This window comes from Stigmatopora nigra, chromosome 10, assembly GCF_051989575.1.
Source record: "Stigmatopora nigra isolate UIUO_SnigA chromosome 10, RoL_Snig_1.1, whole genome shotgun sequence".
Taxonomy (NCBI): Eukaryota; Metazoa; Chordata; class Actinopteri; order Syngnathiformes; family Syngnathidae; genus Stigmatopora; species Stigmatopora nigra.
In genome coordinates this window covers 2,767,474-2,785,961 of record NC_135517.1, presented here as the reverse complement: position 1 = coordinate 2,785,961, position 18,488 = coordinate 2,767,474, and the positions used below count along the sequence as shown (strand labels likewise).

At 34.2% G+C, this 18,488-nt stretch overlaps 1 protein-coding gene across 2 annotated transcripts in view; it reads right to left on the bottom strand.

Moving 5' to 3' along the window:
• tox2 (TOX high mobility group box family member 2) overlaps positions 1–18,488 on the bottom strand; it is a 112,467-nt gene that overhangs the window by 24,203 nt on the left and 69,776 nt on the right. For both annotated transcript variants that reach the window (XM_077727201.1, XM_077727203.1), the window contains exon 5: positions 9,929–10,261. In XM_077727201.1, coding sequence (XP_077583327.1) covers positions 9,929–10,261 — 333 coding nt within the window. The remainder of the gene's footprint in view (positions 1–9,928; positions 10,262–18,488) is intronic.

Below are 18,488 nucleotides of genomic sequence, written 5' to 3'. Positions count from 1 at the left end.
GCTTTCTTATTACACCCCTAATAATACAAAACCCACATTTTATGTATTTGTATCGCAACTAAACCACTAAAAATCCCTATCTTCTTCCTCATAATACCACAAAACAATTTTAAAACCAAAAAAAATCCACATTTTGTGTGTTTTTATAGTAACAAAACCACTAAAAATACCTATCTGATTCCTCATAATACCACAAAACTGTTTCAAAACCCCCAAAAAGCATAATAAGTCTCCTTTAAAGACAATGACTGATGTTCTCAATGTCTCCCAGTGGGTGTTTCCAACCAACCAACCAACCAACCAACCTTGGCAGGCAAAAAAACCCCAAAAAGCGCTCAGGGCGACATGACAACAAGGCAGGTAGTAATGTCATGATGTCCCCCTTAGCGCTACCCACCATGATGCTCATTACAGCTTATGTCAGAATCTCCTTAGCTTTTATTTATCTCCCCTCTCCCTCAATCATTTCTCTTTCTCATTGGCGCCATATACCAATCCCCCCAACCCAACCACACCTCCAGGTTGCCCCCCCTAAAGGTGTGTCTTGGCACTCACCCTGAAAAAAGCAAGGGAAAGCCTCCAAGGGAGAATGCAAGCAACCCTCGTCTGACATGACAGTTATGAGGAGGACGCAACAACCCTGACAAGCAGACGGCAACAAAAAAGGATGCTAGGCTAATGAGGCTGCTGACTGCCGTGTCAAATGTACTTTGAGTTTGGTGCATACACCCCCCCCCCCCAATCGCCCCTCAAATATAATAGAATACAGTAGAAGTGAGGATTGATGTGGAAATAATGATGGGGAAACAAGAAATCAAAGAAAAGTGCTTTTTTAAAGGTTATATGTAAGCAGAAGGGATGGGGTGGTGTATTATTGGCTTGTTTTGGATAAAATTGTGTAAGAGAATGTTTATTATTTTTCAAATTCGGTCTGAGTTCTGAGATTTGGTCAAATGAATTTTGTTACTGTATTTTTTTGCATTTTAGCTGTATCTGCGTATAAGCCGCACCGTTAAAATCTTTAAAATCAAGAATGAATCAAAAGTAAATATCAGAAACACAGTTAATTAATTTTTAGCTATTGTGTTTTCTCGTATATTAGCCGCATCCGCATATAAGTCGCACCTCTAAAATCCTTAAAAAAATAATAAATAATGAATCAGAAGTAAATATCAGGAATAAAGTTCATCATTTTTTAGCTATCGTGTTTTCTAGCCTTTAAAATGGCCTTAAAATCGTTGGATTTTACGATTTCTCTCGTATAAGCCTCCCCCTAATTCACAATTTTCACCTCCGTATTCATGGATTTAATAAAAGTACCAATATTTTTTCACGTTTTATGCAAGATCCGTTTTTTTCCTTGAATTTCATTGATAGACGACAAAATTAATTAGTTTTATCTGTTTATGTTTTCTCTATTTTGAAATAAATGACTTTATCGCCCTTATTCTCTTGCATTATGGCATTTTGTGCATGTCAAATCTAATTTATGCGCATATAAGCCGTACCCTTGATCCAGTCATAATTTTTTTTGCGACAAATACGGCATATACACCAAAAAATATGTTAAGCTTTCTCACACTCATGTTATCTTTAAACATCGGGAATACGCTGAAAAAGATGTCCTAGCATACATTGAATTATAAACAAGTCTGAGAAACCTTCATTAAAAAAAATATCACAAGTTAAGTTATGCTTTTGCTGCATTGTATGTAAAAATTGTTAATTTTTAGAGCGACAATGGTTCGAAATGCAGATTTCCATGACGTAAATGATGTCAGACTTTAAGATATGGGCCAAAAATGGCGGTATTATACCACAGTAGGGGGTTGTGGGACCTAGCCACACATCTTGGTGGTTTGCAGAGTTCTCATTTCAAAATAAAATGACTTTGGTCGTCTATTGACCGCCATCGGGGGCAGAATATTCTCCCCGATGAAAGCAGAATGAGGCGATAGGCCACAGTGTAATATAGACACGATTTCATGGCACGATAACGCACAGCAGGGGCCCCTGGTGGACTCCAATATGAGACGTCTTATCATCGTCATGTATCTCAGCTTCATTTCTTCTTCACTTGAGTGCCGCCGTCGATCACATCTGCGCCACCGAAAGAAAGATGGCGACCATTGTGAATACAACAGGTGTAGGGCGACTCACCGTTTTTGTTTTTTGGATTGCGTTTATACGAATCTTTTTTACGTGGCAATTCCAGTTTTTTAAAGCCTGTTTTTTGGTCAAAATCATTTCCAAACGGCACCTGCGACGTGGATAAAATGGAATTCCAAAGTTTTAGCTTTTTCTACCGAGTCATTCAATACAGCTTGTTTAGAATTTCTGATTAAAAAAAATAAAAACGGGGAGAAATGAAGTCAGGGTCCATATCCTCTAATTGCCTTAAGACATTACTGTATTTTCACGACTATAATGCGCACCGGATCATAAGGCGCACCCTCAATAAATGACATTTTCCCATATATAAGGCGCACTGTATTTTTAGGCGCACTGTCTATTTTGGAGAAAAATCTAAGACTTAAGTGCACCTTATAGTGGTGAAAATAGGGTAATTGCTATTGACTTCCAGGTATGAAGCACTCACTACTTTACAGTCACCTCTAGAGCCAGCCATTGTTGATGTTTTGGATTTTTTGGTATAAAATCTTGCAGTGGGGGAGGAGCTATATGATGGAAGATGTTGTAAACTAAGATGGCCTCTGCATATTTAACAGTATTGTTTCAGTCCAGGCGTTTGTGTTTTTTTTAATATCCGACAGTGGTGGTTTTACGTTTTTCGTTTTCTATTTTTTCCATACATAAGGCGCACTGGATTATAAGGCGCACTGTCTATTTTGGAGAAAATGTAAGACTTTTAAGTGCACCTTATAGTCGTGAAAATAGGGTAATTGCTATTGACTTCCAGGTATGAAGTACTCACTACTTTACAGTACTCACTACTTTACAGTCACCTCTAGAGCCAGCCATTGTTGATGTTTTGGATTTTTTTGTATAAAATCTTGCAGTGGGGGAGGAGCTATATGATGGAAGATGTTGTAAACTAAGATGGCTGATCTGCATATTTAACAGTATTGTTTCAGTTCAGGCGTATGTGTTGTTTTTAATATCCGACAGTGGTGGTTTTTCGTTTTTGGTTTTCAGTTTTTTCCATATATAAGGCGCACTGCATTATAAGGGGCACTGGCTATTTTGGAGAAAATGTAAGACTTTTAAGTGCGCCTTATAGTCATGAAAATACGGTAATTGACTTTTATAACGGAGAAAAAAAATGATGAGCTGCCAAGATAGGCGGTAATAAATAAGCCTTTCAAATGATGAGAAAAGGAAAATAACGGCGTTTGCTTAATGTACAACTACAGTTTCATATCAGACAGCAAGCAAGAAGAAGAAAAAATATAAGCCACTTTCTCCTGGGAGATGAGAAAAGAATTGAATTCTTCCTTATCGGTCATCTATTTTTCCACAGAATGCTATTACTCGCTGCCTGCCGTTGCCTGGCAACAGGACATATTAATAGGAGCCTTTTATTAGCTAGGCTTTACCAGCGTGGCACTAAAATGAGGAAGTGGAAAACATGAATGTGTTACATAAATCTCGGCAAGCTTTCTGGCTGTGTACAATCGCTTCGTTTGGCTGTTGATGCTTCATTTATAAGGGGGAGGTTAAAATAAACAATACATTTATGATTAAGTGTGGTAATATAGATGGTGAAATATTAACTGGGACAAAAGGGAATCAAATGTTTCATAGATGGCGAACTGTAAATGTAGTATGGATTTAACAAGTATATGTTTCAGATAAAGTCAAATCGAAGAATATGAGCAAATTTGAAAGTAATAAAATTGTTGATTTTAGTTTGAGAGCTGTTTATAACTCATTTTTGGTTGCATAATTCAAAACTGATTACGGTTTTTATTAACTATAAGATCACTTTAAAAAAATCTGAAAAATACTACTTTTTGTTAGATAAAAAATGAACAAATATTAGCATACATTGAAATATTAAAGAAACAACTTTGATAAAAAAAGTGTATTTAATGTATAGGTACAGGTATATGTAGTGTACTGTGTACTGTGTGCTGTGTTCTGTATACTGTGTACTGTGTATATGTATTGTGTATTGTGTACTGTGTATATGTATTGTGTATTGTGTACTGTGTATATGTATTGTATATTGTGTACTGTGTATATGGATTGTGTATTGTGTATTGTGTACTGTGTATTGTGTATTTAATGTATAGGTGTATTTAATGTATAGGTATATGTAGTGTACTGTGTACTGTGTACTGTCTGCTGTGTTCTGTATACTGTGTATATGTATTGTGTACTGTGTACTGTGTACTGTGTACTGTGTACTGTGTATTGTGTATTGTGTACTGTGTACTGTGTTCTGTGTTCTGTGTTCTGTGTTCTGTGTTCTGTGTTCTGTGTTCTGTGTACTGTGTACTGTGTACTGTGTATATGTATATGTATTTGTATATGTATATGTATATGTATATGTATATGTATATGTATATGTATATGTATATGTATATGTATATGTATATGTATATGTATATCTACATGTACATGTACATATATATTATATAAGAAATTTCTGAATCTATGTATTTTTAATAAGCTAATAGTGAGAAGGTAAACCGTGTAAAAAAATAAAAATAAACTGCACCCAGATTTCAATTCCACACCCAAAATTGTGATAGAAACAACTGTCACACCTAAAAGCAAATATCCATCCCAACCAATTGTGTATATATAGTACCATATTACCCTAATACACAAATACAACACAAAAACATTGTAGTAGTATCTGTGCCCTTTCTAAATGTACATGACCGTACATATAAATGACTTCTTTGCCCTGTTTTGGTCATTCCATGTGACTAATCAACATTGGAATAAAAAATAGAAATAAAAACAACTTTCGACCGTGTCGTCGAGGCCCGTTTTTTGAGAAGAAAAAGCACCAAAACGTCGGCCATCATTTTTCTGCACATGCTCTCTAATCCCCGACACCAAATGACTTCAAAGAGGCTCCGCCCCCCCGCACCCCATCACCCCTTTTCTCATTTAAAAAGGAAAACTAGTCCAAAGAAGAAGAAAAAAGGGAGATTCAAAGAGCCAAAAGTCCATCAAGTAATATTGTAGTGGGAAATTGGAAAAAAAGTCTGTCTTTATCGGCAATTCGGCATATTTCTTGTTTGCGGAAATGTTGATAGTGAAAGAAAAATGCTTGAAAATACACCTCTGCTATATATTTTTTTATTTTCTAGCTCTCATTAATTCACTGCATCTCGTCTCTGACACGTTGACTTGACATCGGCGCTCATATTTCATTCACGCCGGCTCAGCTGAGCCGCCAACACACCTGCCAGGAGCAATTCATGGCTTTCCAGGAAAAAAAAAAAAAAGAACCAAAAAATAATAATAATAATAAAATAAAATGAAACGCATGGTTGCAATTTCAAGTGACAATCAAGATGGGTTAATGTGATCTTTGTTATAAACCGATTTCTTATGTTTGAATAACAAAAATTACAAAACAAAAGAGATCGGTTGGTGTAGATTGGTACATTTGACGTCAAAATAGATCAGTTTTACGTCGAACTAAATCAGTTTTACGTCAAATTAGATCAGTTTTACGTCAAACTAGATCAGTTTGACGTCAAACTAGATCAGTTTTACGTCGAACTAAATCAGTTTTACGTCAAACTCGATCAGTTTTACGTCAAACGAGATCAGTTTTAGGTCAAACGAGATCAGTTTTACGTCAAAAGAGATCCGTTTTACGTCAAACTAGATCAGTTTTAATTCAAACTAGATCAGTTTCACGTCAACCTAGATCAGTTTTACGTCATATTAGATCAGTTTTACGTCATACAAGATCAGTTTTACATCAAACTAGATCAGTTTTACATCAAACTAGATCAGTTTTACGCAAAATGAGATCAGTTTCACGTAAAACTAGATCAGTTTGACGTCAAACTAGATCATTTTGACGTCAAACTAGATCATTTTTACGTCAAACTAGATCAGTTTTACGTCAAACTAGATCAGTTTTACGTCAAACCAGATCAGTTTTACGTCAAACAGATCTCGTTTTATGAAATTTTAGACTTTTACTTGAATAAATGTGTCAAATTGCATTTGTACATTTTTTTAAATCACTTAATAATGGGATTTGCAATCATTAATAAGGGGCCAATTGTCCAAGGTTGCCAGGTATATGTTTGTGTTTTACAAGTGTCAATAAAAATAAAAAAACAAGGAGAAAATATGCCTGAATGGCAACCATTCCATTGTCAATGCTACTCTCAAAAGTATCTGTTCCTAACCAGGCCTACAAAAAATTGACTGTTAATGTTAAACTACGAGTAAAAAAGCTAAATCGGAAACAACACGCCTTCACAGCCATGAGCTCAAAAACACTGCATGAACCAAACGTCTGTTAATATGTAACATGCTATGCGTGGACATCTCTCAGTATGATTATACATTCATCATCTATTCCGTATTCAAACGAGCACGCTGGAGGCCTACTGACGAGCGCTAATATCTCACGCGCCATTGAGCAAAAGAGGCCGAGGTCGTTTAAATTTCAACGGCTTCTTTTTTCAATATCGCTTAATAGAAAAAAAAAACCCACTCCGGCTCCAAAAAATAAAAAATAAATGTGAATTTATGCACAACTATAGAGATGTGAGGACATAGTTTGTGGACTGTTGTTGTCTTGGGAGACAGAAATAGTTAAAAAAAGGAAAAGGGAAAGCACTCAATGAACGAGGTTGAGATGAGCAACTTCGCTTGGCTGCATTGATAAGATCAGTGCAACCTGAGCATGGCTATTAAATGTCTAATGTGTTTTGGAATCTGGAGATGCTATGACAGCGGTGTATAGTGGATGGGGAGCTTGGGTGGACGCCATATTGTTTTTGTTTAGAACAGAGTTTGTTAGTCCTGGAGATGCAATAGAGAATGCAACATGATGGTGCCTTCAGGTGCCAAATTATGGACCAAATAAGGCTGAGTTAACGTAAAAGAACACAATAAAACATGTATGTAACGCTACAAAATGCAACAAACACTTTATAAATCCTTTTCTAGTCTTGAGCAAAGTTTTTGAATATGTACATTTTTTGTGAGCTATTTCTTAATCAAACTAATGTTTTGTGGTAGCTGTTAGAAAACTGCCACGATTTAAAAAAACAACATATATATACGTATATCTATTTTTAAAATTTTTCTATTTTCTTATTTTATGTATTTTGAATTTTTGTAATTTTATTATTATTATTTTTCTAAAGAATAAGAATATTTTTCCGCTACCCCCATGATTCATAATGGGCAGAGTTGGGCTTTGCTTTAGCCAAATATAATATAACATGGAAATGTATCTGGAAGGCATTACAAGCCATAACAGCCAAGACAAACAGATACAAGGACAGTTGTTCGTACAAGTTCTGTACTTAGAACCTAATCAAAACTAATAACTACTACTTATACTACCTATTTATTATCTTGACTACGTATTTACCCATGAATATTTATTGATTATTTACTTATCATGACTATCTATTAATTAACTATGTCTTCGTTTGTTTGTTGTTGAGTCCATAGACTTTTTTGAACATCTCCAAAAACCACACAACTCATTCATGTGTCTGTTTGTTGTTGTTATTTGTGCACTACTTCATCAAATCATTAAATCTCATCCTACTTCCACAATACCAATAAAACCCTTCAATTCAATTCAACCAAATCCTTATTTTTGACAACAAACCAATTCCATTTGAATAGTCTCTCTCTCTCTAAACATCCCCCAAAAAATAAAACTACCAAAAATTCTACACATTTCCCTAACAACAAAAAACAGGAATAAATCAATTCCACATAGAACAAATAAAACTGACATTCTTGACTCCTAAAGGACTACATTTAAAAAAAAACCCTAATCTTTACACCCTATTGGAATACAAATTCCAATGTCTACCAATCCCCAAATCTCCTCCATTGGATTTTTTCCCCCAACAAACGCCATTTCCAATCCATTCCAACTCCGATCATTCACGGTGGTACCTATCCGCCAATAATCTAAACGACCCCCCCCCCCAAAAAACCCTCCAAAAACTCAATCTAAACTCTGTTTACTTCATCAAACTCCACTCTCCACCTTCCTAATAGCTCCCCTGAATGTTTACCTATCACCGCAATAGGTCCGCTTTCATTTCGCCATCCATTCCTTCACATAATTAGCCCATTTGCTTTTCCGCTTTTATGCAAGCACCTGCGACGAAACACTCATCACCCCGGTGCGCCAAGTAGTATACGGAGCCCAATGTTATTTCGCTGAAGTGAATTACCTCGAAAATGCACAATGATGAAATCGACATATGCTCATTTTCGTGACTTCTTTGCAATTTCTTCTTCTCTTTTTTATTTTTTTTAGCTACCCTTCCATCTCCACTCCCTCCATCCAAGTCTATTGCACTCTTCTTTTCATTGCCCAGCTCACGTATTGAATCTGCCTGATGAAAACAGATCTCACTGCAGCACCACAATAGAATGGCTGATGCAGGAAAGATGAACCCTAATGGATTTTTTTTTTCAACGTGCACAAGATTGAATATAAGCCCCTGACCTCCAGATGTAGTGGATCCATTTCAACAGCAGAGATATTGTTTATGGTCTACACACACATATATACACACAAACATACCCACACACACCTCCACATACTACTGCGCAACATCCAACTCTGCAAAAATGTAGCAATCTCATTTTGAAAATAGCCCCGAATTTAGGAATTAACCCTAGTTAGCGTCTGTCGATCAATTTCAACAGGAGAGATATTGTTTATGGCACTGGTGTCAAAGTGGAGGCGCGCGGGCCAAATCTGGTCCGGTGCATATTTTTTTGCGGTCCGGGAAAATAAATTATGAGTGCTGATTTTCTGTTTTAGGATTAAATTAAAATGAAGAGTATAGATGTATATTACATTTCCTGATTTTTCCCTTTTTAAATCAATAATTGTCGTTTTTTGATCAATATTTTCGGTGTTTTTAGTTCAAAAATAATTTTGTAAAATCTAAAAATATATAAAAAAGCTCAAATAAGCATTTTTTTAGATCTATAAAAAATCTGAATATTCAGGGCTGATTCCCCCCTTTTAAATCAATAATTGTAATTTTTTAATCCATTTTTTCTGTTTTTAGTTCAAAAATCATTTTGTAAAATCTAAAAATATATATTTAAAAAAAGCTAAAATAAAAATTGTTTTAGATATATAAAAATTTAATATTTAGGGCTGATTTTCCCCCTTTTAAATCAATAATTGTAATTTTTTAATCCATTTTTTGTGTTTTTAGTTCAGAAATCATTTTGTAAAATCTAAAAATATATTTTAAAAAAAAGCTAAAATAAAAATTGTTTTAGATCTATAAAAACTGAATATTAAGGGCTGATTTTCCCCCTTTTAAATCAATAATTGTAATTTTTTAATCCATTTTTTGTGTTTTTAGTTCAAAAATCATTTTGCAAAATCGAAAAATATATATTTAAAAAAAGCTAAAATAAAAATTGTTTTAGATATATAAAAATTGAATATTTAGGGCTGATTTTCCCCCTTTTAAATCAATAATTGTAATTTTTTAATCCATTTTTCTGTGTTTTTAGTTCAAAAATCTAAAAAGATATTAAAAAAGCTCATATAAACATTGTTTTAGATCTATAAAAAATACATGTGTATGTATATATGAACCTGAAGTTTCCTCATATTTGATACACACAAATAAATCTGGTCATTTCTCAGCGACCAATCCTTTCCCTTAATTTGAACACGACATTCGTATTCTTTCCGATAAATGATTTCGGACATTTTGGTTGGGAAACACTGTGATCATAAAAGTCTACTTACCGATTGCATCTGTCCGGACACAAGCTGACCATCTTGCGTTAGCATGTTGGACATCATGAGGGTGGGCAATTCCGGATAGGAATACGGGTTGATGAGGCCATTGTGCGACAGTGAGTGGCACAAATAACCCGTGGAGTCGTGCTCCATCAGGTGGAGCAACGGAGGCTCTGGGTGGTTGGGTGGAGTGATGGGCGGGATCTCATAGTCTTCGTCTCCATTGCCACTGCCTGTCCCGCCACCACCACTACCACCACCACCACTACCACCACCTCCGCCGCCTCCCGCTCCTCCGCCATTACTGCCGTTACCACCACCGGTCTGAGCTGTGTAGTTCTGAAAAAGAACGAGACAGGTTTATGGGTGAGTGACTGTAAATGGACAGATGGGAATTGAAGTTGAAATTGGACTGGTCGCCAGCCAATCCCAGGGCACATGTGGACAACTACTTGCACTCAATTGACACAATTAGAGTCTTCAATGGCCTGAATCTTAACCTTAAGCACTTTAAAATATGAAATCCCACTTTGACACCCAGTTTTGGGATGTTTCCAGTTTTCATGAAACACTACTCCATCCGTTTTTAACAAGCATTATATTCAGGCATTTATCAAGTTAACAATGATACATCGTCTCACCCTATGATTACCAAAACAGTTATTATATCTCCATAGACAATTTTCCAAACAGATGCATTGGGAATAACTGCTCACATTAAAGCCGATTATCAACGTGTGTATAAAACACTTTAATCCATTTTGAAAATAGAATGGAATTGCCAAGTGACTCTGATTCTGGTTGAACTCAAAGAAGGACAACGTGACAAACTACACGAATGTAACATATTGGCGATGTTGTGCGTGGACCCAAAAGTTTGGAAGCAATCATGTTGCTCTAACAAAACTTTAATACTTAATATAGGAATCAAAATAATAATGACTTAAAAAATCAAATCACAAAACCTGACTGAACTGTAACCTGGTATAGAGTAAACAAGGCAGGCCATCCAACAAAAACTCAAAAACACACAGGGTTTACATAGACAGACAGGGATTGTTAACAATTGAGAACACCTGGGTAGCACACGGGTTTAAATAGACAGACAGGGATTGTTAACAATTGAGAACACCTGGGTAGCACACGGGTTTAAATAGACAGACAGGGTTTGATTACAATTAAGAACACCAGGGTAACACACAGGTTTAAAAAGACCAATTAAGATTATAATTAAGAACACTGGGGTAATACACGGGTTTAAATAGACAGACACGGGTTGATTACAATTAAAAACTTGGGTACCACAAGAGGGAGCAAGTCGGAGAAAAAACAGGTGAATGCAATAGGAAATCACAGGGAAAAAAACATAACAAAATCGACCAAAACCTGAACTAACCCCAACAATGTTCGCACTAGTTTTGACTAATAGTAACGATTTTGGACTGTCAAAATCGGGAACGTTTTTCTCAGTTGCGACTGTCTTCCCGAGAAGATCGAGGAGTAAAGTAAGTCTAATAATATTAGACGGACATTTTGAAGCAAAAAACTGTAAAAATCGGTCGAGAAAATCTTATTTTGAAGCAAAAAACTCAAATTCAATCCAGCAATTACTTCTTTCAGGTGTTTAGCCATCTTACGTAACCCTGAGGTATTTCAAAGACCAAAAACACCTCTAAAAAAATAACTTTGCCAGTTTGGTATGACTTGATTTTCCGCAAAAACAAAGCTAATAAAAAATACTCGAGATATTTGAATGCAAAGACAGCTCGGAAAGACTCAAAGTGGAAAAATAGCCAGGGGAGTCAACAGGGAGCAAAAAAAGCAATCTCCAACTGAAACGACTCCCATTGTAATGACCTTGTCAAATTAATCATCACAAATAATATTCCGGTGTCAGCCATTCAAGAGTTTTTTAATAGAATTTTTATGATTCACGTCATGCGGCATACATCAAACAGTCAGTCCGGCAACATTTCTGAAATCAATTCAATATCATCTTTGTGTAGGCTGTCATGCTCGGCGGAGGCAGAGTGGTCATTTATCTCGCCGCCAGATACTTTTCGTGGGAAAAAAAAGGGAACCGAATTTGACGCATTGTCGTTTTTCTTTCTCAAGGTGAGCGCCTTGTTCGCTAGGTTCAAATGTGTAAAAAGCATGGAATCAAATCTACGATACAATCCAGGATACAGTATTACTGCAAAAGGTGACTTTTATGGATTTTTTGGGGGGAAAGTGTCGACTAATTTGAAAAAAAAATGGATGGAAACCAGTACTTAAGTAAATTTAACAGTAACAGGATTTATTTAGCTTATATATTTAAAAGCCTGGAATTGAATACTTAATAGAATACAAAATACTGTATTACTGCAAAAGGTGACTTTTATGGATTTTTTTGGGGAAAAGTGTCGACTAATTTGAAAAAAAAAATGGATGGAAACCAAATTACTACATTTTAAAAATCTACTGTATAAAAGCCTGGAATTGAATACTTAATAGAATCCAAAATACTGTATTACTGCTAAAGGTATTTTTATGGAATTTTGGGGGAAAAGTGTAAACTAATTTGAAGAAAAATGGATGGAAACCAGTTCTTTGGTAAAATTAACAATAATGAGATTTATTACATTTTAAAATCAACTGGAAAAGCCTGAAATTGAAAACTTAATTGAATACAAAATACTGTATTACTGCAAAATGTGACTTTTATGGATTTTTTGAGGGAAAAGTGTCAACTAATTTGAAAAAAAATGGATGGAAACCAAATTAACAGTAACAGGATTTATTACATTTTAAAGATCTACTGTATAATAGCCTGGAATTGAATACTTAATAGAATCCAAAATACTGTATTACTGCAAAAAGTAGCTTTTTATGGAAATTTGGAGGAAGAGTAATCTAATTAAAAAAATAATGAAAATGGATAGAAATGTGTACTTTAAACACAGTGATATTAGCAATAAGGTGATACATTACTTGTAATCCAATTAAACTTTAAAAATATATAACATGCTATGTTTGATTAAATAAAACATGGTAAAAATAGTAAAGATACTTTTTTTTACTTTGTGAAAAAAAAATGAGTTTAAATGTTTTAGTTTAAATTAAGTTTTTACTTTACTTAGAATCACAAATCCAGGATTACTGCAAAAAGTAACTTTTTATGAAAAATTTGGGGAAATGAGTAAAGTAATTTGAAAAAATGAATATCATGCTATGTTTTGATAGAAAAAATAGTATAGATAAATTATGTTTTTACTTTGCGTATCATCTAAAAGAGCCTATAAAATTGTATTATTATAATAAATAACATTAGGATTGTCTACTATGTTAGTTTCATATAAATAATTAAAACAATTCACAATGCAGTAACAATATAAAATGTAAGCATGGTAACATAAATAAATCATTATATATAAGAAATGTAAGCTAACACAATCAACTATTATTTCTGTGGTCTAAAATATATATGTAAAATATGATAATCTAGTTTAAAAAAAATTATGTATCCCTACAATAATGGTCTAATAATAAGACAAATATAGTCAATAAAAAGAGACAAACATATCGCAAATGTTTTCCCCTAAATTAAAAAAACTACAATTATAACATTTTTAAACACAAGCAAACATATTTAAGTTCTCACCAGAATTCAAATTAATTTAATATTCTTTAAAGCAATCTTTAAATTTGACTTGTTATCCTCTTATCTTCTATTTAATAAGAAAAAAGGTGCTCACCTCAGGTCAAAGGTCGACAATACTATTTAACCTCTGTCTCTTTGATGACTAATGTTTTTTGTGTTGTTGTTATTGTGTAATAAACCTTTAGGGATGACTTATATTATTGTTTGGTCTAATGGATGAGAAAAGCAACATTTCCTGAGATTCAATTTCCCTCATAATTGTTGGAAGGAAATGGGATTGTCCGCCGTAAACATCCCTGGCCATTGTGCATGTGTGTCCCTCGCCATTGTACTCCGACGGGTGCCATCTTTGAATGATCGTAGTGGAGGTTGTTCATCAGCTTTTTATGTTCCCCATTTGTCCCAGTGTGTGTGTATCCACAAAACCAGCAATAGTTTTTTTTCCGACTTTGAATGTGGATGACCGCAGACCTCATCCATTGCCCTTTTGTGAAAACATGTAAAAAAATGTCAAGGGCAACCGGAGTTAGATTGCCGCGGGATAAATCATTTATATGTACTGTGTCTCCATTGTACGTGTCTGCTTATATTTGTGTTGGTTGCTCTTGGGTTAATACGTAACTGGACTGTATGTATACAGTGGAAGTTGTTTTAGTCATCTTATAAGTACATAGCTTTTGCAATGTTGACACTTTGAGGGAAAGTGAATATTTTGAGTAAATTATTTAAAAAAAAAAAATATATATATATATATATATATATATATATATATATATATATATATATATATATATATATATATATATATATATATATATATATATATATATATATATATATATATATATATATATACATATATATATATATATATATATATATATATATATATATATATATACATATATACATATATACATATATACATATATACATATATACATATATACATATATACATATATACATATATACATATATACATATATACATATATACATATATACATATATACATATATACATATATACATATATACATATATACATATATACATATATACATATATACATATATACATATATACATATATACATATATACATATATACATATATACATATATATATATATATATATATATATATATATATATATATATATATATATATATATATATATATATATATATATATATATATATATATATATATATATATATATATATATATATATATATATATATATATATATATGTATTTAATAGCTTATATAGTTAAAGAACCCATTTTGTTCATTCACTTTCTGAACTGCATATAGTATTAAATGAGTTTTCCTGTACTGAAAAAACAGGGTTGTAGGGGAAAAAAATATACATTAGCACCTTGACATACGAGTGCCCAACATACGAGCGATTTGAGATACGAGTAAAATTTTGAGAAGATATTTATCTTGAGATATGAGACATTTTTTTATATATGGACGCAAGAGGATGTTCATAAGAATATCATGGCCACTGTATTTTTTGCTATATCTTTTTTTGTGTATAACAGATATCTACGAGCACTGGGCGGAGCATTGTATTTTTCCCGTGTTTTTTTTTCTAGTTAGTCAGTGCGAATGGCGGAGATTGTTTGCTAATAGGAGAGGAGTATATACTGGGAACATATGGGAAACGTTAGTTTGAGTTACAAGTAAATCGACATACGAGCTAAGTCTCGGAATTTATTAAGCTCATATCTCAAGGTACCACTGCATATAAAAATTTTTTGACAGAAAAACAGTTCCTCAAAACAGAGTTGGAACGAGTTAATTCATTTTTTGTTCATTTCTATGGGAAACATTAGTTTGAGTTACAAGTAAATTGACATATGAGCTCAGTCCCGTAACAAATCAAGCTTCTATCTCAAGGTACCACTGCATATGAAATTTTTTTGACAGAAAAACAGTTCCTCAAAACAGAGTTGGAACGAGTTAATTCCTTTTTTGTTCATTTCTAAGGGAAACATTAGTTTGAGTTACAAAAAAATCGACATACAAGCTCAGTCCCGGAACAAATCAAGCTCTTATCTCAAGGTACCACTGTATTACTTCTACTTTAATCCGAACTCATCCCAACCCCAATAATTCTTGATCTTTTTATACCTCACCACCTTTCCCGATCTAACTTTAGATAACTTATTACCCAACTCTGCATCCATCCTCCATATTGCATTTCTGACAACCTAATTTTTTTTTGCTCATTTCAGCAAGCAAATCTATTTTCACAGCCAATCTTTATGGATTACCACTATAACTTTTACATGATAGAATCTCTACATTATATAATCGGGTTGTGTCCCAACGGCTGGCAAATTCAGACCTCCGAACAATAATCCAATCCTAAAAAAACAGTCGGAAAAATACAGCTAATGAGCTATTAGCCACAGTCAATATCATTTCCAGAAGGCCTTGACTGTACAGGCAAAGCTACAGAGGGAGGATTTAGAAACGTGCCAAAATCAAAAAAAGACATACTGGAGCGCTCCCCAATCAATGATATTTTTTCTCGCCGAATCCCACGCCAACTGTCTCTTCATCTGTTTCCCTCCGACGCAAAATACGTTGCAATGCGGCGACTGTTACGGCCCAGAGACGCTGCGTTTAATTAAAATGTTACAGAACCTCGCAGTGTGGAAGCCAAGTTGTCCCAGTCCAACTTTTGACCCATAACGTATAATATGAGCGAATTGTGCAGTACATTTTTCTGACTTTGTCGCAAATTATTTCCATCCCAGACATAAACGACATACAGTGTTCCCTCGCTACTTTGCGCTTCGGCTATCGCGGACTCAGAGCTTTGTGGATTGTTTTCAAGAAAAAGTAAATAAAAAATATAAAGATATTAAGTTAAAATTATAAAGGACATCATCTTACAAGAGGTGGAAACAAAATATTGAATAAGAATTAGTAATTGCATCAAAGAAATGGTCAATAACATGGTGAGAGTTGAGGAATGGCATTGATGACGTCATGGCTGTTTCCAGGCGCATCTTCAAAAAAAACAATGTTCACAACTCCCAAAAACGATGTTTTTTACGTGCAAAAAAACTACAGAAGATCCTCCATCCGGACTACTATGACGTTTTTGCTTGGTGGTGCTTTTGTGCACGTGTTACACGTTTCTTTAAGCATTTTTGAAGGTGCCCGCCTACTTCGCGGAAATGCACTTATCGCGGGGGTCCCGGTCCCCATTAACCGCGATAAGCGAGGGAACACTGTATTACCCTCACAGTCCTTTTTTACATACTAAAGCCCTTTTCCCCAACCACTTTTGAACAAACCTACCAAAACACTACCACACACTTTCCCACCCATTGTAGAACTTCACCATTCAAGTCCACTTCAACCCCCTACTCACGTCTCCATTACTTCGGACACTACCAGCTTCCCAAAAAGCAACGAAACAAAGTCATATCCCCCCTTTATCTCATCCTTTACCCCCCCCCCTCTACTCATTTACAAATAGTCTCACTTATAACGTTACTCAAATCCTACTTTACGTGTAGCGAGCAGCGTCCTTTTCGACAACACCATCCGTCAAATCGGGTTTAATTAAAGCCAGAAGTGATCTTCTACCACACGATCATGTCAAAGGCTCTACAATGGCCGTCCTGGCAGTAGTGCAGCAAAGGGTGACGAACACCAGGCGTCCGCTTACCGCTATTCTATACCTTTGTTTTGCTGCTACCTTTATGCTGTTGCAAAGTCGGCTATGGTAACACTTGGCCTGAGTTTTTTGCACAAAAGGCCGTGTTTGAATGATATAATGTTGAGGGAAATCTCCGGAATGATCCAGTCCAAGTCTTTGCTTACCACCAAAAAATACAGTGTTCCCTCGCTACTTCGCGGTTTAGACACCGCAGATTCAGAGCTTGGCGGGTTTTTTGGGGGAAAAATTAAATAAAAAAAATACAAATATTACATTGAGACAACATATTTTCCAGGTTTTTTTGTCATAACATGAATTTCACTCTCTCTACCCATATTCTATATGGTGTACTGTATATAGGGGGTAAAAAAAGTAAAAATAAATAAATAAAAAATAATAATACATAAATAAAAAAAATAAAAAAAAAATAAAATTAAATTCAAATTAAGCATTTTTCAAATGGCAGCCCTAAAAATAATAAATAAATAAATTAAAATTAAATTCAAATTAAGCATTTTTGAAGGGGCATCCCTAAAAATAATAAATAAATAAATTACAATTAAATTCAAATTAAGCATTTTTGAAGGGGCATCCCTAAAAATAATAAATAAATAAATAAATAAATTACAATTAAATTCAAATTAAGCATTTTTGAAGGGGCATCCCTAAAAAAAATAAATAAATAAATTACAATTAAATTCAAATTAAGCATTTTAGAAGGGGTATCCCTAAAAATAAAAAATTAAATTCAAATTAAGCATTTTTGAAGGGGCATCCATACTTCGCAAAAAAAATTCACTTATCGCGGGTGGTCCTGGTCCCCATTAACCGCGATAACCGAGGGAATACTGTACTACATTTTTTAAAATTGATGATGAAAAACATTACAATTGTGTGTTTTTCGTCTATCGAGAAAAAAAAACAACCAAAAAGTTCCTCCATTTCCATTGAAATTCTGTTAATTTTAAGGAATCCCAGGTTCTTTGACTTGTGTATTTTGGGGCATATTTGGGTCACTTCCTATTTATTTTTGGTGCAGTAATGTTGATGAAGGGAAATTTATGGGTAACTTCTAGTTACAATTTGTCCATTTGGTGTCAATTTTGGGGCATTTCTGCTTCAATTCCTATTGGTTGACATCACACTTTCGGTTGGGTTTTTAGCCATTTTAAGAAAAGTCATTTAGCTGTTAACTTTAGGGCAGTTTTGGATCACCTCAAGTTGATTTTTGGTC